The following is a 25,332-nucleotide window of genomic DNA, read 5'->3' on the forward strand; positions in this document are numbered from 1 at the left end:
CAAGTTTTATAATTTTTAGGGCCCTAAGCTACCAGAGGAGGGATTGGGCTATGAGTTAACTTCCCCCTGCAGTCTCACAGTGCGGAAACTAAACTGGCCCATGCCCTGCCAGATCAGTACTTGTCCCAAACATAGGTTCCCAAGTGATTACATGCCTACATTACTGTGCAAGAAAAAGGTCAGGGAAAGTGTGGGACCCTTACTGAATGAGGGAGGCAACATAGTGACAGATGATGTGGAAAAAGCTGAAGTACTCAATGCTTCTTTTGCCTCGGTCTTCACAGACAACGTCAGCTCCCAGACTGCCACAAGTACTCCTGTTCTTTTTACAGTATGGAAGGAGATGAACAGCCCTCAGTAGTGAAAGAACAGGTTAAGGCAGGAGTTCTCAAAGTAGGGTTCGGGACCCCTCAGGGGGTCGCAAGGTTCTTACATGGGGGGGGGGTCATGAGCTGCCAGCCTCCACCCCAAACCCTGCTTTGCCTCCAGCATTTCTAATGGTGTTAAATATATAAAAAGGCATTTTTAATTGATGGGGGTGGGTCTCACTCAGAGGCTTGCTATGTGAAAGGGGTCACTAATAAAAAAGTTTGAGAATCACTGGGTTAAGGACTATTTAGAAAAGCTGGACGTGCACAAGTCCATGGGTCCAGATCTAATGCATCCAAGGATGCTGAGGGAGTTGGCTGATGTGATTGCAGAGCCATTGGCCATTATCTTTGAAAATTCGTGGCGATCAGGGGAGGTCCTGGATGACTGGAAAAAGGCAAATATAGTGCCCATATTTTAAAGGGAAGAAAGAGAACCCAGGGAACTACAGACCAGTCAGCCTCACTTCAGTACCCAGCAAAATTATGGAGCAGGTCCTCAAGGAATCCATTTTGAAGCACTTGGAGGAGAGGAAGGTGATCAGGAACAGTCAACATGGATTCACCAAGGGCAAGTCATGCCTGACCAACCTGATTGCCTTCTATGATGAGATAACTGGCTCTGTGGATATGGGGAAAGCGGTGGATGTGATATATCTTGACTTTAGCAAAGCTTTTGATACAGTCTCCCACAGTATTCTTGCCAGCAAGTTAAAAAAGTATGCATTGGATGAATGGACTATAAGGTGGCTAGAAAGCTGGCTAGATTGTCGGGCTCAGTGGGTAGTGATCAATGGCTTGATATCTAGTTGGCAGCCGGTATCAAGAGGAGTGCCTCAGGGGTGGGTCCTGGGACTGGTTTTGTTCAACATCTTTATTAATGATCTGGATGATGGGATTAATTGCACCCTCAGCAAGTTCGCAGATGACACTAAGCTGGGGGCAGAGGTAGATACGCTAGAGGATAGGATCCAGAGTGACCTAGACAAATTGGAGGATTGGGTCAAAAGAAATCTGATGGTGAGGTTCAACAAGGACAAGTGCAGAGTCCTGCACTTAGGAAGAAAGAATCCCAGGAACCGCTACAGTAAGGGTTCTCAAACTGGGGGTCGGGACCCCTCAGGGGGTCACAAGGTCATTACATGGGGGGTCATGAGCTGTCAGCCTCCACCCCAAACCCCGCTTGCCTCCAGCATTTATAATGGTGTTAAATATATAAAAAAGTGTTTTTAATTTATAAGGGGGAGTGTCGCACTCAGAGGTTTGTGATGTGAAAGGGGTCACCAGTAAAAAAGTTTGAGACCCACTGCGCTACAGGCTGGGGACCAACTGGCTAAGCAGCAGTTCTGCAGAAAAGGACCTGGGGATTACAGTGGACGAGAAGCTGGATATGAGTCAGCAATGTGCCCTCGTTGCCAAGAAGGCCAACGGCATATTGGGCTGTATTGGTAGGAGCATTGCCAGCAGGTCGAGGGAAGTGATTCTTCTCCTCTATTCGACACTGGTGAGGCCACACCTGGAGTATTGCATCCAGTTTTGGTCCCCCCACTACAGAAGGGATGTGGACAAATTGGAGAGAGTCCAGTGGAGGGCAACAAAAATGATTAGGGGGCTGGGGCACATGACTTACAAGGAGAGGCTGAGGGAACTGGGGTTATTTAGTCTGCAGAAGAGAAGAGTGGGGGGGGATTTGACAGCAGCCTTCAACTACCTGAAGGGGGGGTTCCAAAGAGGATGGAGCTCGGCTGTTCTCAGTGGTACCAGATGACAGAACAAGGAGCAATGGTCTCAAGTTGCAGGGGGGGAAGTCTAGGTTGGATATTAGGAAACACTATTTCACTAGGAGGGTGGTGAAGCACTGGAATGGGTTACCTAGGGAGGTGGTGGAATCTGCATCCTTAGAGGTTTTTAAGGCCCGGCTTGACAAAGCCCTGGCTGGGATGAGTTAGTTGGGGATTAGCCCTGCTTGGAGGAGGGGGTTGGACTAGCTGACCTCCTGAGGTCCCTTCCAACCCTGATAGTCTATGGTTCTAAGAACACTCAGATGTCTTACCCCAACCTTGTCCCCCGCCTGACCTCTGACCCTGACCCTAATCTGACCTCTGACCTACACAGACCATGGCCAAGAACACTCAGCTGTCTTACCCTGACCCTAATCTGACCCCTGACCCTGTCCCCAGCCTGACCTCTGACTTACACAGGCAGTGGCCAAGAACGCTCAGAGGTCAGCTCCCTGGGCCAGGCTGAGCCGCGGGAGCGCGCCCGTTGCCCCGCCCCTGGGCCCGGCCGGCGGGCGGAACGCGGTGCGCGGGCGGCGGGGGCCGGGGGAAGGAGCTGAGCGCAGGACGCCGGCGCCGCTGTCATGGCGGCCTGAGGAGCAGCGGGGGAGGCGCCGGGAGCCGGACGGAGGCGGCCGGAGCAGGCAGGTGAGGCCCCCGCTCCGCTCCCACAGCCCCTAGGGCGGCTCGAGGGGTCTCCCCGCCCCCGCTTCTATTCACCGCTCCCCGGCGTCCGCGCCCCTGAGCACCCCCCTGGCTCCCGGCCCCCGCCGCCGCCGGGGTCTCCCGGCTCCAGGCCCCCGATGCTCTCTAAGGGGACGAGGCCTCCCCATCGCCCCCTCCCCCGCAGCTCCCCTTGTCTGGGCTCCCATCGCCCCCTCACAGCTATCGGGGGTCTCCCTGGCTGCCCCCCATGAACCCTCCCTTCTCTGAGCTACCCCTCGGGGAGGGGTCTCCCTTTGGGCCCCCATGGACCCGCTGTTCTCTAATTTAACCCGGGGGAGGGATTCCCTGACTGGGCTCCCCTGGACCTCTCTCTTCTCTAACATACCCCAGGCCAGGGGGTCTCCCTGACTGGTCTCCCCCTGGACTCCTCTGAGCTACCCTGGGAGAGGGGTTTCCCTGACTGGGCCCCCCCATGGGTCTCTGGGATCTTCATTGTCCCCTTCCTTTCCATCTACATGAGGGGTGGAGAGGGGGTCTCTTTCTTGCCCACCTACACTTTCACTCTCTACTACTTTGGAGAAGACGGGGTTAATGTGCTCTGGTGTAAACTAGCAGTTTTCTTGTTGCCTTCGGTGAAAGGTGCATTCCCAGTGCTTGGTGTGAATTGGTAGCTTTGTCTGCCTGTAGGTGTGAGCTATGTAACTTGAGTCTGCCTTTAATATTTATGTGTCCTGTGCAATGAGAGGTTTCTGTCTCCAGGACTCTTTATTTTCCTTAAAAAGCACTTGCATCTGAAGAAGTGAGGTTCTTACCCACGAAAGCTTATGCTCCCAATACTTCTGTTAGTCTCAAAGGTGCCACAGGACCCTCTGTTGCTTTTTACAGATTCAGACTAACACGGCTACCCCTCTGATACTTTATTTTCCTTCCAGCCCTTTGCCAGTTTGAATTAGTTTCTGATTATGGTCTAAACACGTGGGCATTTGCAGAGACCTCTGTTATGCTCCTCCTGTTGGAGGCAAATAGTTCTGCACAGAAGATGCACGGTATGTTCAGCTTTAACCCTTTTTGTTCCGAGTGGTTTGCCTGCTCCATCCAGGAAACCCCTTGCTTTCTCCCTTGCACTCACACTGACCTCCAAGCCCTAGATGCTCTGATTTTTGGCTAGTATGTCGCTGTGGGAAAGCTGTATGTTCTTTTTCCTTTTGCTCCTGAGGGTCAGTTTGACTTGACCCTGCCTTAGGACTTGTGGAAGGAAGAAATCCAGGCAGTGAGTACTGCACCTGTCTCTGGAGCTTTCAGGCAGCAGACATGCACGGTTTTTGTATTGGAAAGATAAAAATGTACCTGAAATGTGGAGTTTGACAAATAGGGTGGAAAAATCCTGTTGTGCACCAGCCTAGACAACCAAAAACACGGTATGAACAAGTGAAACGTGACTATGAGACAAGTGCGACTGTGCAATTGAAAATACTGGGTGTATGGCTTGCCAGGCTCATCTGAACTGAAAACAAAACCTACCTACCTCCTCAGTTCTTAGCAAACTGAAGAAGAAATAATGAATGATTTTCCCACTGGGCCACTCGTGCCAGGCTTGCCATTTGCTTCGGTGCTACCAACCTGCTCCTGGGGATGGCATTTCCAGAAAAGTGTGCACATAACTGGCTGTGTGGAAAAGTGCAATCTGGAGTGTGGACAGCAGAACAGATCCAAAGAAAGCATCCAGCAAAATTGGTAAATGATCAATTTCTTTCAGGAAGGTAGCCCTGACCCATTGTCTAGGGTCTGGAAATGAGTCAGAAGATCTGGGTTCTGTATCCATCTCTCACCAACTCACTATGTTCTTGAGCAAACTATTTCACCTTCGGGTCTGTTTACTCATCTGTAAAATGCGGATAGTAATGCTTACCTAGTCTTGGAAAGCACTTTGAGAGCTACTGATGAAAGTACATAAGTGCAAAGTTATGCTGTTTCATAGGTCACACAAAAAATAAGCTGGAGGAAGGGAATGTTTCCTATAGGGCAGCCATAATTTCATGCTGCATTTGTGATGCTGATTGTCCTTTGATAAATTACCTTAAAATATTTTTCATCTACATAGCAATCACTTTTCATCAGGCTTAAAAAAATCTATTTTTAGTCTTAATCTGGTAGCCTCAAATGATACCCGGGAACCAGTAAGTAACACTATGGTGCCTCTGTCACCTGTGATTTTAAAAATAAAAGAGGTGGAGACTTTGCACAACTTTCACAACAGGATCAGGAAAACCTACTCTGTCACAATCTTGTACAACACATTCAGCACTTGTAGTGCCTTGGAGGATAGTCTTGTGCTTAAGGCAAATGCCTGAGAGCCATGAAATCCTCATTCATTCACAGTTCTATCACGTTCCCTGTGTGACCGTGAGTTAGTCACTTGACCGCTTTGTGCCTAAGTTGCCTTTTCTGTGAAAGCAGATGATAAAACTGATTTACCCCTTAGATGTATTTGGAGACACAGGGTAGCTATACTGCCAACACAGAGTGTGATGGCAGCTCAAGTAGACCTACGTGAGCTAACTTCAATCTAACTAGCTTGGCTAGTGGAGTAGTAAAGCTGTAGCAGCCTGTGCTTCAGTGTAGGCAGTACAAGCCCACCCAGAACCCTGGGTATTTGCTAATGGGACTAATGCAGACAGAAAGGTTAACAACAAGATCTTAAAATTGTCACCAGAATATGTCCTTTGTAAATAGAACATGAAAAAATCATGTCCAATAGTGATTCAGGGCTCAGGAGATCAAGTTCACTGTAGCTTGCACGTGACTTGTAATTTCCCACATTTATTTATTTTCTGAACTTGTCAGCTGGTAACTGGATTTGACATTTCAGAACCCAAATTATAATGCTCAGAGTGAAGAAACAGGTCAGATGTATTGGACCAGAATTGAAGACAAAGATTTACCTTTACAAAGAAAAGTGTTTTTTTTTTTTTAATCATTCAAGCCTTGTAATTAACACAAATCAATTTAACTCTGCCCTGTTGGCAAAAATGCACAGTAACCAAGTAAACTAGTGACAGAGCTTTTTCATTTTCCCCTCTGGCTCTGAAAGCAGTTGGAGTTCTGTGTTCCTGCCTTGTTAACTGACAGGTATTCAGATGCTATTGGGAAAGATGCACTATACAAGCCTATGTAAGTGGATTTTTTTTTACATATATATAAGGGTTAAATCAGTTGTTGTTCGTTTGCTGTGTAATGAGTTGTGAGGTGGAAGGAGTCTCAGCCAGTTCCTAGTAAACATCACAAAACCCACCACCAATGTTGTCACCACTTGGCAGTCTCAAAAGAATTGGAAGCCTGAATTGGCCATGGAATCTGAACCCCCCCCTTCCTAGTCCTAGAGGAGCCCTTCCAGGGCATAGGTGAGGCATGTTGGCAGGACAGTGTGCAGGAAGTTTTTAAAACTAGTGCCTGAGCTGTTGCTGCTCTATGGATAAATAGGACTTTGGCCTCCAGGGCTTAGTCCTGCACTCATCACTAGCACTGAATTATCATGAAAAACGAGGCAAAGCTAAGTGTGGAATGTTACCAACCTGGACATGCTTCCTGATCCACTTCTAAGCAGTGCTTTGCACAGAGATGAGGAAAGAGTCATTAAAACCATTTCTTTTTTGGCAGATTGAAAAATCTAGAATGGCAGGAGAACAGAAACCATCCTGCAATCTTCTTGAGCAGTTTATTCTATTAGCCAAAGGCACCAACGGATCAGCTCTGACTGCTTTGATAAACCAAGTGCTAGAGGCTCCTGGGGTTTATGTCTTTGGCGAGCTGTTGGAGTTAACAAACGTGCAAGAGGTAAGAGTTAAGTTTCTATCTCTTTTCTCCCCCTCTTCCCCCCCACTCCTGGTTTAAGGGATTTCCTAGGAATTTCCATGCACATAGTAGACTAGGATGGCAAAATCTCCATCTTGGGGAAAGCCTGACACAATTTACCACAGTTTTCCAATGCTTCTATCATGCCCTGAGTCAAAATGACAGATTTACAGAGAATTGTGAGGACCTGGTATACATGAGGGGATCACTTTTGTCATATGTATTTATTTGGATTTAAATAATAAAATGATGCCTATGCAAGGCTCTAGGCATCCTAACTTGTAACTGTTAATACAATAAAATTTCAGCAACACTAAAATAATCATGTAAACTACTATTTCAGCCAGCCAGCCAGTCAGCCACCAGCAAAAAAGCTCCTTTATATTCCGTCATTGTTCTGGGAAGCATACCGTTAGCCTTCTCTAAAACTCCTGTCACAGATGTATTTTGCAGCATGCCCAGAAGATCACCACGTTTGGGCTGTGTCAGAGCAAAATGGGGAGCAAGTTCCAGAATCCCAGAGCCCTCCTGCTAACGGAGTGTTCTCTAGCTCCCTGTCTCTTACAATGAGTGAGATCTAGCTCCAGCACCTCTGCTGATTGCAGTTATGACACTATGGCACGCAGGAAGCTCAGCTTTCCAAACAGGCTTTTGTGCATGGCCAAAAATGCCATCAACAGTTTTTAGCATCAATTTCTATGTTTGGTTTCCTCCCAGTTTTTTCATGCAGCAAATCATGTAGATTAGGAGAACTGAAAAACCATCCCAGGCTAGTGTAACAGCTGTTGTTCCACTGCAATATTTGCTTGTCAGAGGAAGTACAGAACTTTGAGGCAGACAACTTAAAATGCTCTAACCTGCTTTGCTTTGAGATTGTTTGTGGTTTTGCAGGTTAACTGGCTCAGCTTCCCAGTGGCCAGTAAGGATTCTTAACCAACCAGCACCATAATCTGTTCGTCTGTCATATGATAAGAATACGTAGCTGAATTGAAGGGGACACGTTCTTCTTTTTCTCACTTAAGCAGCTGACTGTATAAACTAAACTCAAGTTCTAATACATGGAATTGGCTGTATCATCCTGATTCTAAACTACTGAAATGTAGTGCTGATTCCATGACTTTGGAAAGGGTCCAGCTCTCTGACAACTGAAAATAGCCCTTCTTTTATGTATTTTTAAAAAGATACATATTCTGTGTGGAATTAAAGCCAACACTGTGGAGAAGCTGTATACCTATTGGCCATTATTGGCTTACGTAAGATTGCTTTTGCTTTCCTTCTCTCCAGCTTGCTGAAGGGCCTAATGCTGCTTACTTCCAGTTGCTGAACCTGTTTGCTTACGGAACATATCCAGATTACGTAGGTAAGAGATTGCACTTCACAAATGCTCTTAGAACCTGGTGAGGATTGAATGGGCTGTGAGTGGGGGTAATGCAGTCTTTCAGAACTAGCTTGTGCAGCTTCTCATTTTTCCAGCCAGGAAGCTCAAGGTAGCTGACTTACTCAAGTGTGTGATGTCTCCGTGAATGTGGCAGGTTGAAAGGATCTAAGGGTAAAATTCTGTCTGTCAGAGGCTTTCTGGATGAGTGGGGGCTACCCAGTTTATTGCACTCAATGTAGCATGTATGATTACCTGCCCTGTGTGTGTATTCAGTGCAAGGAGCTCCTGGCCCTCAGAGACCGTGTACGGGCTTTGGAGACCAGGGTGGTTGAGCTGGTTTAAGGGAGACAGAGAGGTACATAGATGAGACTTTCTGGGACACAGTAGAATGGTCCCACTCCCGGTCTGACAGCCTCTGTGCTGTTGAGGAGGGTGAAAGTCTCAGGGAAGGAGAGCATCGAACTGGAGCAGAGGGAAACGATCCCATAGTTGGGACCCTCCTTCCAGATGATGTGGTATCCTTTCACACTGAGGATACCTCTCCAGGGGAGAGAATTCCAGTTATTAGGAAGAGACAGATATTGGTAACGGGTGATTCAATCATTAGAAACATAGATATCTGGGTTTATGATGACTGGGAGAACTGCATGGTGACTTGCCTCCTGGTACGAAGGTTGCGGATCTCTTGGGGCATATAGATAGACTTGTGTAGTGCTGGGGAGGAGCTGGTGGTCATGGTATATGTAGGTACCAATGATATGGGGAAGGATAGGAGAGGGGTCCTGGAGGCCAAATTTAGGCTGCTAGGTAAGAGATTGAAGTCCAGGAGCTCCATGGCAGCATTCTCTTAAATGCTTCCAGTTCCACGCGCACGGCCAGTTAGCCAGACAGAACTGCAGGGTCTCAATGCGTGGACGAGACGATGGTGTAGGGAGGTGGGGTTTAGATTTATTAGGAACTGGGGAAACTTTTGGGAAAGGGGGAGCCTATATAGGAAGGATGAGCTCCACCTAAACCAAAATGGAACCAGATTGCTGGCATTTAAAATTAAAAAGATTTTAGAGCAGTTTTTAGACTAAGGGCTGGGGGAAAGACGAAATGTGCGGAGAGCACGTGGTTTGGACAGACATCCCTTAGGGGAGGATCTACTAAGAGAGATTCTCTATGTCCTAGTAAGGAGGAGAGTATGGAAGATAAAATACAGGTAGGATCTGATGAGAAACAGTCAAATGAAAAAAGTCTCATTCAATTGCATCATTCAATTGTAATGGGAGACAGCTAAAAAGTGACAAGTTTTTAAAGTGCTTATATTCCAATGCTAGAAGTCTAAATAATAAGATGGGTGAACTAGAGTGCCCCATATTAAATGAGAATGTTGATATAATAGGCATCACAGAAAGTTGGTGGAATGAGGATAATCAATGGGACACAGTAATACCAGGGTACAAAATATATCGGAAGGACAGAATAGGTTGTGCTGGTGGGGGATTGGCACTATGTGAAAGAAAGTGTAGAATCAAATGAAGTAAAAATCTTAAATGAACCCCAAACTGTACCATAGAATCTCTATGGATAGTAATTCCTTGCTCGAATAATAAAAATATATCGGTAGGGATATATTACTGACCACCTGACCAGGATGGTGATAGTGACGGTGAAATGCTCCGGGAGATTAGAGAGGCTATTAAAACAAAAAACTCAATAATAATGGGGGAATTCAACTATCCCCATATTGACTGGGTACATGTCACCTCAGGACGGGATGCAGAGATAAAGTTTCTTGACATCTTAAATGACTGCTTCTTGGGGCAGCTAGTCCTGGAACCCACAAGAGGAGAGGCAATTCTTGATTTAGTCCTAAGTGGAGCACAGGATCAGGTCCAAGAGGTGAATACAGCTGGACTGCTTGGTAATAGTGACCATAATATAATTAAATTTAACATCCCTGTGGCGGGGAAAACACCACAGAGGCTCAACACTGTAGAATTTAATTTCAGAAAGGGGGACTACACGAAAATGAGGCGGTTAGTTAAACAGAAATTAAAAGGCACAGCACCAAAAGTTACATCCCTGCAAGCTGCATGGAAACTTTTTAAAGACACCACAATACAGGCTCAACTTAAATGTATCTCCCAAATTAAAAAACATAGTAAGAGAACCAAAAAAGAGCCACCGTGGCTAAACAACAAAGTAAAAGAAGCAGTGAGAGGCAAAAAGGCATCCTTGAAAAAGTGGAAGTTAAATCCTAGTGAGGAAAATAGAAAGGAGCATAAACTCTGGCAAATGAAGTGTAAAAATATAATTCGGAAGGCCAAAAAAGAATTTGAAGTACAGCTAGCCAAAGACTCAAAAAGTTTTAACAATTTTTTTTTAAATACATCAGAAGCAGGAAGCCTGCTAAACAACCAGTGGGGCCACCGGACGATTGAGATGCTAAAGGAGCACTCAAGGACGATAAGGCCATTGTGGAGAAACTAAATGAATTCTTCGCATCTGTCTTCACAGTTGAGGATTTGAGGGAGATTTCCAAACCTGAGCCATTCTTTTTAGGTGACAAATCTGAGGAACTGTCCCAGATTCAGGTGTCATTAGAGGAGGTTTTGGAACAGATTGATAAATGAAACAGTAATAAGTTACCAGGACCAGATGGTATTCACCCAAGAGTTCTGAAGGAACTTAAATGTGAAATTGCAGGACTACTAACTGTAGTCAAATGACTGGAGGATAGCTAATGTGACGCCAATTTTTAAAAAGGGCTTGTAGTGAGGCAGCTGCCCCATTCTGGTGTGGAAGGGGTTAGAGAAAGCCAGAGAGGCTGCGCAGAGCCTCAGCCAATCATGGAAGGGCTTAGTGGGAGCCAATCAAGTGGAGGCTTGAAAGCAGCCAATCAGGGCCAGGCTGGGCCCTATAAGAAGGCTGCAGGGCAGAGAGGAAGGCAGTCTGTTCCTGGAGGGCGAAGGGAGAAGAACTGGCTCTTGTGGAGAGAGAGAGAGAGAGAGAGAGAGAAGAACCTAAGACAGAGCAGGGCTGGGTAGGGTCAGCAGGAGCTGGGAGAGCTCTAGACTGATGACTGCCAGATTGGGGCCCTGACACAAAGAGAAGGTGCTGGGGCTATGGGGAAGTGGCCCAAGAAAGTAGGCCCTGAAGGGGCTATACTAGAGACTGCAGTTGGCCACTGAGGCAAGTAGAAGGACTGAGGACCGCCTGTCCCCCGAAAGTGGGGAGAGGAGGCACAGCTGAAAGGCTGTGTCCCGAAGAGAACGCCGCAGTCCAGAAGCGACGCGGGTCCAGATGGTGGAGACGGTGGAGGAAGTGGAAGTAACAGTGAGTGAGACATTGCTAGTAAAAGGTGCCCTGGTGGGCCAAGAGAGCTAATTCCCAGCATGACCAGCAGGAGGCGGTGGGTCTGCACCGTTACGTGGCTCCAGAGGTGACCTCGGCAATTACAGGCCGGTAAGCCTGACTTCAGTACCGGTCAAACTGGTTGAAACTATAGTAAAGAACAAAATTGTCAGACACATAGATAAACATAATTTGTTGGGGAATAATCAATATGGTTTTTGTAAAGGAAAATCATGCCTCACCAATCTACTAGAATTCTTTGAGGGGGGTCAACAAGCATGTGGACAAGGGGGAATCCAGTGGATATAGTGTATTTAGATTTTCAGAAAGCCTTTGACAAGGTCCCTCACCAAAGGCTCTTAAGCAAAGTAAGCAGTCATAGAATAAGAGGGAAGGTTCTCTCATGGATTGGTAACTGGTTAAAAGATAGGAAACAAAGTAGGAATAAAAGGTCAGTTTTCAGAATGGAGAGCGGTAAATAGTGGTGTCCCCCAGGGGTCTGTACTGGGCCCAGTCCTATTTAACATATTGAGAAATGATCTGTAAAAAGGGGTAAACAGTGTGGTGGCAAATTTGCAGATGATACAAAACTACTCAAGATAGTTAAGTCCGAGGCAGACTGAGAAGAGCTACAAAAGGATCTCTCAAAACTGGGTGACTGGGCAACAAAATGGCAGATGAAATTCAATGTTGATAAATGCAAAGTAATACACATTGGAAAACATAATCTCAAATATACATACAAAATGAAGGAGTCTAAATTAGCTGTTAGCATTCAAGAAAGAGATCTTGGCGTCACTATGGATAGTTCTCTGAAAAACATCCCCTCCGTTTGCAATGGCAGTCAAAAAAGGTAACAATGTTAGGAACCATTTGGAAAGGGATATACAGTAAGACACAAAATATCATATTGCCTCTACATAAATCCATGGTACGCCCACATCTTGAATACTGCGTGCAGATGTAGTTGCCCCATCTCAAAAAAGATACATTGGAATTGGAAAAGATTCAGAAAACGGCAACAAAAATGATTTGGGGTATGGAATGGCTGCCATATGAGGAGAGATTAATAAGACTGGGACTTTTCAGCTTGGAAAAGAGACGACTAAGGGGGGATATGACCGAGGTCTATAAAATCATGAGTGGTATAGAGAAAGTAAATAAGGAAGTGTTATTTATTCCTTCTCATAACACACGAACTAGGGGCCACCAAATGAAATTAATAGGCAGCAGGTTTAAAACAAACAAAAGGAAGTATTTTTTTCACACAATGCACAGACAACTTGTGGAACTCCTTGGCAGAGGATATTGTGAAGGCCAAGACTATAACAGGGTTCAAAAAAGAACTAGATAAATTCATGGAGGATAGGTCCATTAATGGTTATTAGCCAGGATGGGCAGGGATGGTGTCCCTTGCCTCTGTTTGCCAGAAGCTGAGAATGGGCGACGGGATGGATCACTTGATGATTACCTGTTCTGTTCATTCCCTCTGGGGCACCTGGCATTGGCCACTGTTGGAAGACAGGACACTGGGCTAGATGGACCTTTGGTCTGATTCAGTACGGCCGTTCTTATGTAAATCTTTTTTTCATCTGACTATGGAAGAACAACAATAGGCAGACTGTTACGTGCTGGTCTAGACGTTTAGAGTGGGCATTTTACTAGCCTCTCTTGGGCTGAGTCACTGTGACAGGAATTGACTTGCACTGGTATTCACGCTCTCTTCCTAAGATTCAAAAGACACTCATTCTGCAGAGGACAAACTCTCCATCTCTTTGGAAATTAGAGTGGTACCGATTAGAGAATCTCCCCTTTCAGGGGTTTGTAACCTATTCTTGAAAATCCATTCTGAATTGAAACGTGGTCAACAAGGTTTGTATCATGTTTTGTGTAGTGAATGTGTGTGTGAACAAATACAGTATTTGTGTGTGCGCATAGGCGGTTAGACAAATAGTCCATTTTTATGTGCAAAAGTCCAGTTTGAATTTATTTGTTGTGATAATTTTGCATGCAGATTAGGCACACAGTTGCATGTGTTTTTCACACACAATTGCACATGTCTGTCTTTGGAAACTGGCCCCTCGCTATCTGTTTAAATAAAAGCACTGCATCTACTAGTGAGTTCTTAGGAGTGTAATGATCAATGTCCCAATTTGACTGGGTTGAGTTGCTTGTCTCCACTTGAATGTCTTAAACATCTTTGTTTGGGAGATACTTAGCAGGAACTAAACCTGTGCTGTAGTCTAGGCTTTGCTGTGTTTTTGGAATACTGAGAGACTAGCTACAAAGGGAAGAATCTCAGAAAGGAACAGCTTTTCTAGTCAGCCTTAAAACAGGCCAGAGAGCCTTCTTGCTTGGAAACCATTGGCTGTACTGAAGAAGGGTGTCATACAAAAGACCTATCTTGCTCTTAGGCTTCTATAACCTCTTCATGTGGTAAAGCAAAATAAAGACATGTCCACCAGGATGCCACCTTGGAAATAGCCACTTGTATATAATTTCAAAGGCACCAAATCTGAATCAGGATAGCGTGTCTATCTGAAGGTGCATTCTAACCTTGCTATGCCTTTGTGCTTACACTTCAATTCTGCTGCAGTGCAGTACTTAATATTTGCGAGCAGCAGCCTGAATCCAGAATATCACAATGCTTTACAAATAAGTCTGCCCAGAATGTCATTGATGCCCATCACAGTAGTATCTGAGCACTTGAGTTGTAAAATCTGGAGAACAGCTTTAGTAGATGTATTGGGGTGAAAGCTCCGGTAGATATGGAGCCAGCACAAGCTTCATGAATTCTTTGCAGTCTGTGGGTCTCTAGGATGTGACCAGTTAGAGGACCAGTCTGCTCGGCATGAGTGTTAGATCCCGGGGCATGGCTTGTAAGAGTAGGGATGTTCACTAATATCCTGGACTTCAGCTTCCCCTTCCCATGTAAGTAAGATAGTATGGGAGAGAGTAATCACCGCCTTCCAAATAAAAATGGGTACAGGACAGAGGAGGCCAAAATGGAAAGAATTGGGTGAGATGAGGAAGATAACCTTAGTGTCACGGAAATACTAACTCTTTCATTAACACGCATATTCCAAAGAGCGCCTTTGCTTTTGAAAGCAGCCAGGCTCCCTTCTGTTTGTGAATACACTAGAGGCATGTGGATACTGCGGTGATAGGATGGCCATAGAAGAATCTAGATTAATAATTTCTCTTCTCTCCATGAACCTGATGTTTGACACTTTCATGCATAGTTCCCAAGCACTTCAAAGAAGTATCATCCACCTTTTACAGTTGGTGAAACCGAAGTCCAAGGTTTTGTTAGCATGAGCTTACTGAAAGAGGACAAATAGTTTGGTCTTGGAAACAAAATATTAACCATATGTCTTGGCAGGATTTCACCTGTAGACGTGTGAATTATGTTCTGTATTTTTGTGGTTCTGGTTTTGGAATTAGAACAGTTAATAACTGACTTTCTTTTTAATTCTGCCTCTGTTTCTCCTTGGGATGGTCCAGCTGTTACTTAGAGCAGCACTGCCTTCTCAGTAGCACCCCTTCGTAGCAGGAGGAGTACTTGGTGCTACTGACTTCTAGGGTGTAACTCAGTCGAAGACTTTAATCTGAAGGTTTTGTTTAATTCTTGAAGGAAAATCCGTAACTTTGTTCTCAATTTTTTTTTTTTACATTGAACAGCAAACAAGGATCACCTGCCAGAGTTAACGGGGGCCCAGAAGAACAAGCTGAAACACTTAACTATTGTAAGCTTGGCTGCCAGAATGAAGGTAAAAGATAGAAATCTTGGCTAAGTAATGCCAGCCATTTCTGCAAGTGGCATCCAAGTATTGGACTCGGGTTTGCATTAGGCTGCATGTGTGCTCTGGAAAACCTGTGACTGGAAAATTACCTGCAATGTACAGTGCTCCCCTGTATTCATGGGACTCAGTAACTTATGAAGGACTTCCAAGGAGTGAGAGCTTGGAATGGCTGAACGGTTCTATAAAGAGCGAGAAATGGGCATTCTGGGAGGAGAAATCGGATTGGCTAATGGAGGCGGGACCCAATCGCCCATCTACCTCTTGAAAATCTTGTCAATTCTGGGTGGGGGAGGGAATTTGGCTATTTTACCTTCCACAGTGCTGCCACCCCAACCCACTCTCCAGAACTTACTGTAATAAAAGCTTACAGGAGTGTCTTATGTGTGACGTAACCTAATAGTATCTGCTTCCTTTGATACTATTTGATACTTTCCCACTTGCTGTTTACCTGCAGGATGTGTATAATAAATGTTTGTTTGATTGCAAGCTTCTACAAACCCTACTTCCAGACTATGCTCAACTTTCCATTCTGGATGCACAAGTGACTGTTTGTTCTTGGATTTCTTGTTTCTAGTGCATTCCTTACTCTGTGCTGCTCAAAGACCTGGACATGAGGAATCTGAGGGAGTTGGAAGATCTAATCATTGAAGCTGTGTATACAGACATTATTCAGGGGAAACTGGATCAGCGCAACCAGGTGCTGGAGGTGGATTTCTGTATCGGCAGAGACATTCAGAAGAAGGACATCAGTAATATTGTTAAAACACTCCAAGAATGGTGAGGCAGGAGGCTCCTCCACCTTGTGTGATTTGCCTTTTAGGAATGTCTCAAAGGAAATAGCTTGCCCTGGCTTTTTCTGAGTCCTATAAGAATCAAATGTTAGCTTAGTTTCAGCATATTCCATTCATTAGCACGCTTACACCATGAAAAGTCACTTCGCGAAGGGTCCCTCCTGGACAAAAACCCTGATACCCTCTCCAGTATTTCTTACAGACACTGTCATAGCAGTACATCCAATTGTACTACTGGTTTCAGATTCTGAAGTTACCTCAGTTCTTACCTTAGTTACCTCAGCTTTTTGCTTTAGGGCCTCTCCTACAGTCATGCCAAATTGACATCGTGGCCTCAACCTAGAGACAGACATCTTGTAGAATGACCCCTTCCTCCTCCTACCATATTAATTTTTCTAATGAGCAAAGACAGATTTGTCCACTAATCCTCTGGTAATGAGAATTACTCAGGCAAATCTTAACAAACTGTATCTCAGAGTCACAGTACTTTAAACTTCACCTCTGAAGTGTTTCAGATACCTCTGTAGGCCTCCCTTCATTGCTGGAGATGAAGCAGACCTCATGCTTTTGGCTGAGACCATCTTGTTCTTGTTCTCGTGTATTTTTTTATCAAGTTTCCAGTAATCTGCCTTTCAGTCCTGTAGGATTCGTTCATTACCCAAAGGAGTTGCCACTTTTCTAGGCCACAGGGACTGTGACTGATTCCCAGTTGACTACATAATACAGTCACTGCCTAGCCGTTACGGGTACATTAGAAATAACAAAGATTAGTAGCTGTGGGAGTGTGGTAACCTGGGTCACTTGGTTTTTCTCTTTTTCCCCCTCACTGCAAGGAAGGAGTGCAGCAGCTTCTTGGATCTTTCTACATTGCTTGGTGTGCAACTCTGAACCCACTTCAGATCCCTTTCCATTCCTTCCCACTGTGAATGGGAGCTGAAACCCTCACTGAGTGGAGGAGTGTTCTTGTCACCCTGCTTGTTTATTTCTTAGGGGGACCTTGTCAGTGTGACTCTTATTTTCTGAGTAATCTAAAAAAAATCAGTTTCTGATATATCCCCTTTTAAGTAGCAATTCCTGACTTTTTAAAAAGGTTTGAACATGTTTTTTGGCTTCTCTGTGGTGAATCTAATGGGATCTAATAGAGCAACTCCACCAGACATGCTGGGACCAGCCCCTGCTTCCTCTCTGTTCACACACCTCTCTGCTGCCTCTTTTGTTTGGCTTTGCTGCTGCTGGCAAATATCTTCTTACAGGGAGCAAGGAAGTGTATACATGTGAGCTCCTTCTAGACTGGCCATCAACAAAGCAGCAAAACTGAGTAGATACATGTTCAAACCTTTTTACACAAAGTAAACACTGAAACTATAGAATAAAACATCTTTTTCCACTCAGTTCTTTTAACTCTAATAATCTTCGCTGCTAATGTTAAATATAAGCCCCCAAACTTTCAGACAGAACTGTGGTTTTTTTTTTTTTTTTTTTTTTTTTTCAAACTGAGTGTCCCTTTCAAACTGTCCAGCATTGAACACACGAGTGTTGTTACATTTTCAGGTGCGATGGGTGTGAAGCGGTTCTGTTAGGAATCGAACAGCAAGTGCTTAGAGCCAACCAGTACAAAGAGAACCACAACCGAACTCAGCAGCAGGTAGAGACAGAGGTAGGTGTAGAATCACTCCTGTCCGCTCTGGTGATGAGCGTGTCAGATACACCTTCAGGTTTCTCTTTGGTGAATTTCTGTGCTCATTAAAGTGAGAAACTAAGGGGCCTGGCTAACACATAGCGTGAGCAGGAGTCTTGTAACCATCCTTTGCACTGCACTGCCGATGTCCCTCAATTCTTACCTTGCAGCACTCCCTGGTATTCAGTCCAGGGCTTCGGCTAGGTGGAGACTGACAATTGTGCCACACAGGTGTGCTAATCTTGTGATGCACCCTCTAGGAAAGAACTTGGATTCCTCCTCTCCACAACCATATTAATTTCACTGATGGGCTAAGCCAGATTTGACCACTGACCTTCTGATGTGTGGGTTTCTGAGTCCGCCTTTATAAACTTGCTGGGACCTCCTTGCGTTGATTTGTTAGGAAACCAATTTTTAACACACACAACATGACAGAAATCTGATGTTTCTACAACTTTAGATTTCACTGTGAATAATGAAAATCCAGAAGGAATAAGAAAAAATAGTTAATTTATTGTAAACCTAGGAATGTCGTTAAAAATCTCTCCATAGCCATTCCTAGACATCCCTCTGAATTCCATCTGAAGTGGTGAAAGTGTGGTAAATTCTTTCCTTAGAAACCCTAAATTGTAGCCGCAAAAAGTGCGTTTGAAAACTGCTTCCATCACTGAGAGTGCCTTATTTGTTAACCCTGCAAACGTGGACAGTCCTCTGCCATCCCAAGGAATAGATACAAGGGACTACATTTTCTAAACTGGCTAGTGATTTTGGATACCCAACATAAACTCTCTTAATAGAGGTTTGTCATTCACTGGATGAGTCCTCAACAATTTCTGAAAGTCTGTTCGATTTAACACGTCAACTTGAGTACCCCCAAAATGACACCCAAAATCTTGAAAACGCTTTTTGAAAATTTGAGCCAAAATGTTTTTCCCCCTATTCCTGTAATATCCAGAGATGGCCAACAGAGGGCAGCATAAGCACACGGTTTTAGTCTCTGCTGATTGTATTGTTGTGAAAACAGAACTACAACTGCGAAAATGAGAGCAGTCCTCCTGAGACTGTAGCTCCAGGTTTATTTCTTGCAGTCCTGCATCCCGGCAGGTTCATGCTGGCCTTTCGAAGCTGTTTATATGCCGTGATTTGACTGGTACCCGGGACACATTTGAGGAGTCCAGTGGCACGTTAAAGACTAACAGATTTATTTGGGCATAAGTTTTCGTGGGTAAAAAACCCACTTCTCCATGCATCTGAAGTGGGTTTTTTACCCATGAAAGCTTAAGCCCAAATAAATCTGTTCGTCTTTAAGGTGCCACCGGACTCCTCGTTGTTTTTGTGGATACAGACTAACACGGCTACCCCGATACTTAGGACACATTTGGTTTGCCGGGTGTTTCTAGCCCTGGGGAGTCTGGACTCCTGACTTCTATGCTCATTTCAGGCTGCATTTGTTTTTGTCAGTTCACTCATTCTTTTCGTGGCACCCCCCTGAGGTCCGGTGTTTGGAGGGTGAGGTGCCATGCAGATGGCACTTCCCACTGTTTCCTGGTGCATGGGGAGCATACCACTGTGTGCTTGCTCGTCGAACACACCCCAGGTCTTGAGGGTAGCCTCCATTCCTACCTTGGAGGAGAAATGTGGCTGATTGGTCCGAATAGTTTTCCCTTCCCTTCGCTCTGCAGAGCTGTTCTAGGTGTGGGGTATTTTCCTCCCCGCGTATCCCAGGCACTCCCTGACACTTGAGGTCTGCAGACTGGTGAACTGGCTGCCTCCTGCAATCAGGCAGTGGAAAGTCTTTCTTGCTTGTCACTATGCTACTCCTGGTGTCTAGTAACAGGTATCTGCAGCCCCCAGTTGCCTCCAAACCCGGTCTAACATGGAGTATTACCAGGTCAGGTCATCTAATACCAACACCTAACAAAATCAGATTGAGAGAATGTGTGTGCATGGGGAGATTTGTATCCAGCGATGAGTTACTCTTCGAACTCAAGGGCATTTCCATCCTGTGCTTAGGAAGGGGCTTCCTCTCTGCAGTGGGGGTAGAAGAAGCAAATGCTCATTCGCTGTCTCTTTTCGCCCAGGTCACAAACATAAAGAAAACATTAAAAGCCACGGCCTCCTCCTCAGCACAAGAGATGGAACAGCAGCTGGCAGAGCGAGAGTGCCCGCCCCACGCAGAGCAAAGGCAGCCCACAAAAAAGATGTCCAAAGTCAAAGGGCTGGTCTCCAGCCGCCACTAGAACCTGCCACGTAGCCATCATTCAGCCATGAGTGACGACAGAAGGAGCGACAGAGGCCCCGTGTCTCCTTTTCGGTGGGTTCTGGGCCAGGCCTCTCCAAGCTGGCAAATATAAAAGCCCTGTTTGAATACAGCCCCAAACCGGCCGTGCCTGGCTAAGCTACAGTGTGCAAATCTCATTCACATCCAAGATGCCACCTGTTCTCCTAGGCCTTTAAAGAGGGACTTTCAGCCAGAGAGAATTCCCACAAGGGGCAGAAAACCTGCGACACCAGGGGAACGGAATCTCTGTGGAAGGTTTTGCTCCCTCCCAGCCAGCCTTCCCATGCTCCCTCTTGCGAGGAGTTTGCCATGCTGATCTAGAGTTCAAGATAACGTCTACCATGGCAACTGGCTGAATCCCAAGATTGGGACTTGGCTATTGAAGTGCCAGGCTGGGGGAGAGGAAGCTACCAACGCAGACTTCTCCAATCCCAAAGGGAAGGCAAAACATTACTAGGCCAGGAGCAGCGCTACAGTGAAATCTTCAACCTTCCCCGGGCCCTTCTGTATTTTAATTCACACTCTACCTCACTCTGTGAAGGTGAGATCCAGTGCTGGGCTGTGTTTACTAATCTCTTTACTGCCCTTACTAAGCCTATTAATCTGCTACTGATTTAAAGAACTAGGCTACGGCTGTGAGGCTTCAGCACAGGAAGGAGGAAGCAAGTTGCTCTCTCTCGAGCTATTACAGCTGGCTGGGGACCTATTGGGAGTCACGTTCCTTCTCAGTGTGTCTGCATCCTCCCAGGGCTGTTTGTGAATTGTTCCCTTCCTGAAATCTTTAAAGCCTAATACCGTAAATCTTCCTTGGAGATGACGTTTGGTGTGGAAGAGGAGCCGCTGTGGCTTGGTGGCAGGCCAGTGGCCCAGAACCCGCTGACAGGCGTGGCAGTGACATCCCCTTGCTGAAGCGATGGACTTTACTAGCCTTTCTGAACTTGAACAGTTTCAGGTTGTATTTTACTCCTTTTTTTTTTTTTTTTTTTTTTTTGTACATTGTTGTGATTCTAAAGCATTTCAGCCTTTGTTTTGTGTTTGATATTTGTTACAGGCTAACTTCAGGGGACTTGCACCTCGTGGGGGAGGTTGGTGGCTGTTTGTGTTTTTTTTGTTTGTTTGTTTTTTTAAGGGGAGGGCAGGGTTGAGATCTAAACTGCAATTCACATGAAAAAGTGCATTTTGGAACAAATTAAATGCTGATTTAATGTAGGAGTGGAGTCTTGGCTTTGGAGCAGCCGTGGGCAAGCACTGGGTAGGCTAGCTGGGCACTGACATGGCCCTCATGGCTGGGTTATCGGAGTACCTCGCTGATTCCTGACTCCATCTTCACGCGCACCTGGCAGGCAGGGAGGTGTCCTTCCCATTTTACAGATAGGAGCTGAGACGCAGCGAGGTGTGACTTGCCCAAGTTCATGTAAGTGGTCTGTGTCAGAGCCAGGACCTGCACCCAGGTCTCCTGAGTCTTAACCCCTTACCCACAGGACCAGCAGCAATGAGACTGTCATACTTTGCTATCACAGTCTGCACAAAGCGAGGCACTCCCGGGGCGGGACAGTCAGCTTGTCTGAGCACTGTTTCACAGCCTGGCCCATCTTCCTTTCAGTTTATCCATCCACTCTGCAGTGACAAGCAACTTCTGTGCTGGGAAAGGCCGGCTGTATAAGCAGAAGCTCATGTCTGCTATGGGAACCAAAGGATCCTTCGGTACAAAGAGCAGCATTTCTGAGGCTTTTCTAGGGGAACACGGGGCCAGGACCTTGCTATAATTCAACCACCAACAGCTTCAGCTCGCCTTACATAGGTGTATCCCATGCTAGACACACACCCACCCTCCTCTTATTGGTAGCTTGAATTCTTTGCTCTCTGCACATTCCCATTCTTTACCCTAGAGCATGTTCTAGGGTTTGGCATGAGTCTGCAGAAGTAAATGACTCTTCTCACCTATGCACAGACACAACCACCACTAATAGTGGAGACAGGTGGACTATCTAAAATACCTTTAACCTGACAGGTGAGGAACAAGGCTGCCTCTGGGTTAGCTCCCTTGATTCCTGACTGTTTTCCTCTTCTGTGCGACCCCCCACCCCAGCTCCCAAACTAACTAAAAAGCCCAAGTGCTGGTGGCAGATGCTGTATTGACAAGCCTAGAGCATGAAGTTGTCTTTGTAGTCTTTGAACATATCCCTTCCCTAGGCAGCATCTGTGCTAGCTTTTCCACGCTGCCTGGCTAAAGGTGCCTCTACTCTGCTGGGCGGGGAGAAGCGTGTGAGCTTCCTACATGCTCACTCCTTGGCCTCTGGGGGGCTACGTTGGATTTCTGTGATGCGGGCCCCCAGACTGAGCCCCTCTGGGGAATTCAGGGTACAGTGCTGCATGGCCACTGCCCACAGGGAGAGGGATAGCTCAGTGGTTTGAGCATTGGCCTGCTAAACCCAGGGTTGTGAGTTCAATCCTTGAGGGGGCCACTTAAGGATCTGGGGCAAAATCAGTACTTGGTCCCGCTAGTGAAGGCAGGGGGCTGGACTCAATGACCTTTTGCGGTCCCTTCCAGTTCTAGGAGATAGGATATCTCCATATATTTATTATAAAAACTGTTGTCGGTCATTGTGCAAACCTCCACCCCCAAAAAGACTGCTGTGAACCGGTGCCCTAGAGGTGAAAGGGCTCCGCGGCCACATTCTCAATCTCCTGAGCCTCCATCCTCACCTGTTCTACTGCTAGCTCACGTCCAACACCTGCCTTGTTGTGAGGCGGCAGGTTCAAGTTGACTGTCTTGAAAGAGGCTGAGGTCTTCAGTCACCAGTGGCATGCAGGGATCATGGGGGTGAATTGGCCTAGTTCGTGTTCTTTGCCAGTCTCACCCGCTGTGCTGTGCTGAAGGGGAGCAGCCTCGGGCTCCTGAAGCCTCCTCACCATCAAGTTTTTACATTGTCACGAGCTCTGTGCAAAAAATCTGAAAACCCGGTTGGACGCTCAGGCCTTATTTTCACGGCTGGGTGCAGTGCCTTTGTTCAGTAGAGAAACAAGGGAAAGCTGCGCCGTGCCTTGAGTGAAGAATGACTTCTTACTTCTGTGCACTGCGGTGAGAGAGATGGGGGTGGAGCTCAGAGGAAAACCAGCTACTTTGCCCTAATCACTTACATGTTTGAGTGCGGACCCTGTGCTGTACACAGAGAGAGAATCCCTGCTCTGAGGGCTTGGTCTGAGACAAACCTTGATAAATGAAATCCTGCATGGGGGAGATGCACAGCTGTGCTGCACCTTGGTAACTGAGCTTTGAGGGAAGGCTTGGAAGTCATTCCAGGAGCACCGGGACAGCGTGGCCACAGACAGCAGGGGAAGGCGTGGGAACGCCCAGTGACTGCAGTGGACGCTGCTGCCTGGAGTTGAGCTGTGTAGGAGTTTGGACAAGCAGCTTAATGTGGTAATGGATGTTGAATGACAGAATGAAGGGCTTTAGATGACAGGTGGGGAAGGGGGTGGAGCCTCTAGCGCCTCTCGAAACGCCACAAGAGGGAAGTGGAAGTGGAGAGGTGGATCTGTGCTGCGCAATAAGTGATGTGAAAGCCGATCAGTTGGGCTCGCCTGCTCCGTGCCAGCCTCTGCTAACACGCAACGTGCCCCAGTCGTGCCTCCCAGGTGTTGGGGATAGCGTCATGCCATGCTCCGTTTTACGGTCACATCAGGCCGCTGCAGCTGTACTTTGCTTCAGGATCGTAGCAGGCTGGTGGTCATGCTGCTCACGATAACGCCCATTTGCCTCCTGCAGCTGCGAGGTGCCAAGATTCTTTGCCTCAGCTGGAGAGACAAAGTGGAGGGAGCTCTCACCCCTCCCCTCCCTTCTCCAGTGCTTTACTGTCTTGCTTCGTATTCTGCACTTCCCCTTTCATTGGTGCTTGTTCACTACAGAGAATGGCAGCAAGGGAGACCGCCTACTGTTGCACTAATAGGCTGCCGTATCTCTGAGCTGTGCCTCTTCCCAACTCATGTCTATTGGCACCCCTGCCAGGGCTCACAGCACACCAGATAACGTCAGGCATTTCTGGGACAGGGCAGAGCAACAGGGGATGCTGATTTTTAAATTGTCTTCTGACTGCTTGAAACCTGTTCCTCTTCCCTTTCCTCTACCTGTCGGAAAGACAGATCCAACAATACCCAGTCTTCTGTCAAGTGCAGTAAGAATAACACTCCGCTACACTGATAGGTCCTTCTGCATTTAGACCTGGGCTCCGATCCTACACCTGCCTCTGCCTTGACTGAAATGCAGGGGTCTGCCCCTTTGAAACCAGTTGCAAGATTGGGGGCTTGCTCCTCAAGCTGATACCCCAGTGACAGTACTGGGCTACTTGGGATCTTCAGCTACCTATCAGATACTCTCAACAGGAGCTGGGGGGAGGCTGTGGTGGTTCAGAATGCCAGTGGGAAAGAGTTCTCCCCATGAAGGAGAACTGCAGCAAGATACAGCCCCGGTACTTTACGCTTCCATCTGCCCTGCAGGGTGAATTCTAGTGAATAACGTTCGGTTCCTGTTGGGAGAAGAAAATACACAAACCCAGTATCTTTCAAATTCCACCTATCCTATGGGAAAGATGTGTGGAGTGTTTGAAACAAACGGGGAGCCAGTTTTATTCACTGCAGTGCTGCCAGAAATGTAAGGGGCCAGGACTGTAGTGTTGCTGTCTTTGTAGAGATGTGGGGCTGGAGGGGACCTCGAAGGTCATCTCATTCAGCACCCCCATGCTGAGACAGGACCAAGTACAACTAGATCATCCCTCAGAGGTGTTTGTTTAACTTATTCCTAAAAATCTCCAATGACAGGGATTCCACAACCTCCCTAGCTAACCTGTGTGTAACTATCCTCGTAGTTAGGTTAGATATTAGGAAAATCTAACTCTCTCTTGCTGCAGATTAAAGCCATTACTTCTTGTCCTACCTTCAGTGGGCATGGAGAACAGTTGATCATAGTCCCCTTTATAGCAGCCCTTCCCCTATTTGAAGACTCTTATCAGGTCCCCACTCAGTTGTCTTTTCTCAAGACTAAATATGCCCAGTTTTTTTTAATCTTTCCTCACATGCCAGGTTTTCTAAATCTTTGATCATTTTTGTTGCCCTCCTATGGCCTCTCTCCAATTTGTCCACATCTTTCGTAAAAGTGTGGTGCCCCAAACTAGACATAGCACTCCAGCTGATGCCTCACTAGTGCCAGGTGGAGTGTAACAATTACCTCCTGTGTCTTACATACAACACTCTTGTTAATGCTCCCCAGAATGGTATTCGCCTTTTTCACAACAGCATCATATTGCTGGCTCATATTCAATTTGTGATCCACTCTTAACTCCCAGATCTTTTCCAGCGGCCCTACTGCCTAGCCAGTTATTGCACAAGTACAAAATGG

At 46.4% G+C, this 25,332-nt stretch overlaps 1 protein-coding gene across 2 annotated transcripts; it reads left to right on the forward strand.

Annotated features, from left to right (window-relative positions):
• Window positions 1–2,651: 2,651 nt before the first annotated feature.
• On the forward strand, window positions 2,652–21,146 carry COPS7B (COP9 signalosome subunit 7B). Of its 2 annotated transcripts, none has more exons than XM_024110281.3 (7): window positions 2,652–2,790; window positions 6,470–6,646; window positions 7,949–8,024; window positions 15,066–15,154; window positions 15,762–15,964; window positions 17,530–17,635; window positions 19,738–21,146. In XM_024110281.3, exons 2-7 carry the CDS (start codon window positions 6,485–6,487, stop codon window positions 19,894–19,896), a joined length of 795 nt encoding a protein of 264 aa, XP_023966049.1. In that variant the 5' UTR covers window positions 2,652–2,790; window positions 6,470–6,484; the 3' UTR covers window positions 19,897–21,146. The 2 variants fall into 2 exon arrangements, with proteins under 2 accessions (XP_023966049.1, XP_008171934.1); XM_008173712.4 differs by having other exon boundaries at window positions 2,659–2,794.
• Window positions 21,147–25,332: the final 4,186 nt, after the last annotated feature.

Source organism: Chrysemys picta, chromosome 9 (genome assembly GCF_011386835.1).
Source record: "Chrysemys picta bellii isolate R12L10 chromosome 9, ASM1138683v2, whole genome shotgun sequence".
NCBI classification, from domain to species: domain Eukaryota; kingdom Metazoa; phylum Chordata; order Testudines; family Emydidae; genus Chrysemys; species Chrysemys picta.

Bases quoted from the DNA above. Each gene is read 5' to 3' on its own strand.
- COPS7B (XM_024110281.3), top strand. From the start codon at position 6,485: ATGGCAGGAGAACAGAAACCATCCTGCAATCTTCTTGAGCAGTTTATT. The intron at 15,965-17,529 runs GTGAGGCAGGAG...TTACATTTTCAG, and splicing joins GTTAAAACACTCCAAGAATG to GTGCGATGGGTGTGAAGCGG. The intron at 17,636-19,737 runs GTAGGTGTAGAA...CTTTTCGCCCAG, and splicing joins AGCAGCAGGTAGAGACAGAG to GTCACAAACATAAAGAAAAC.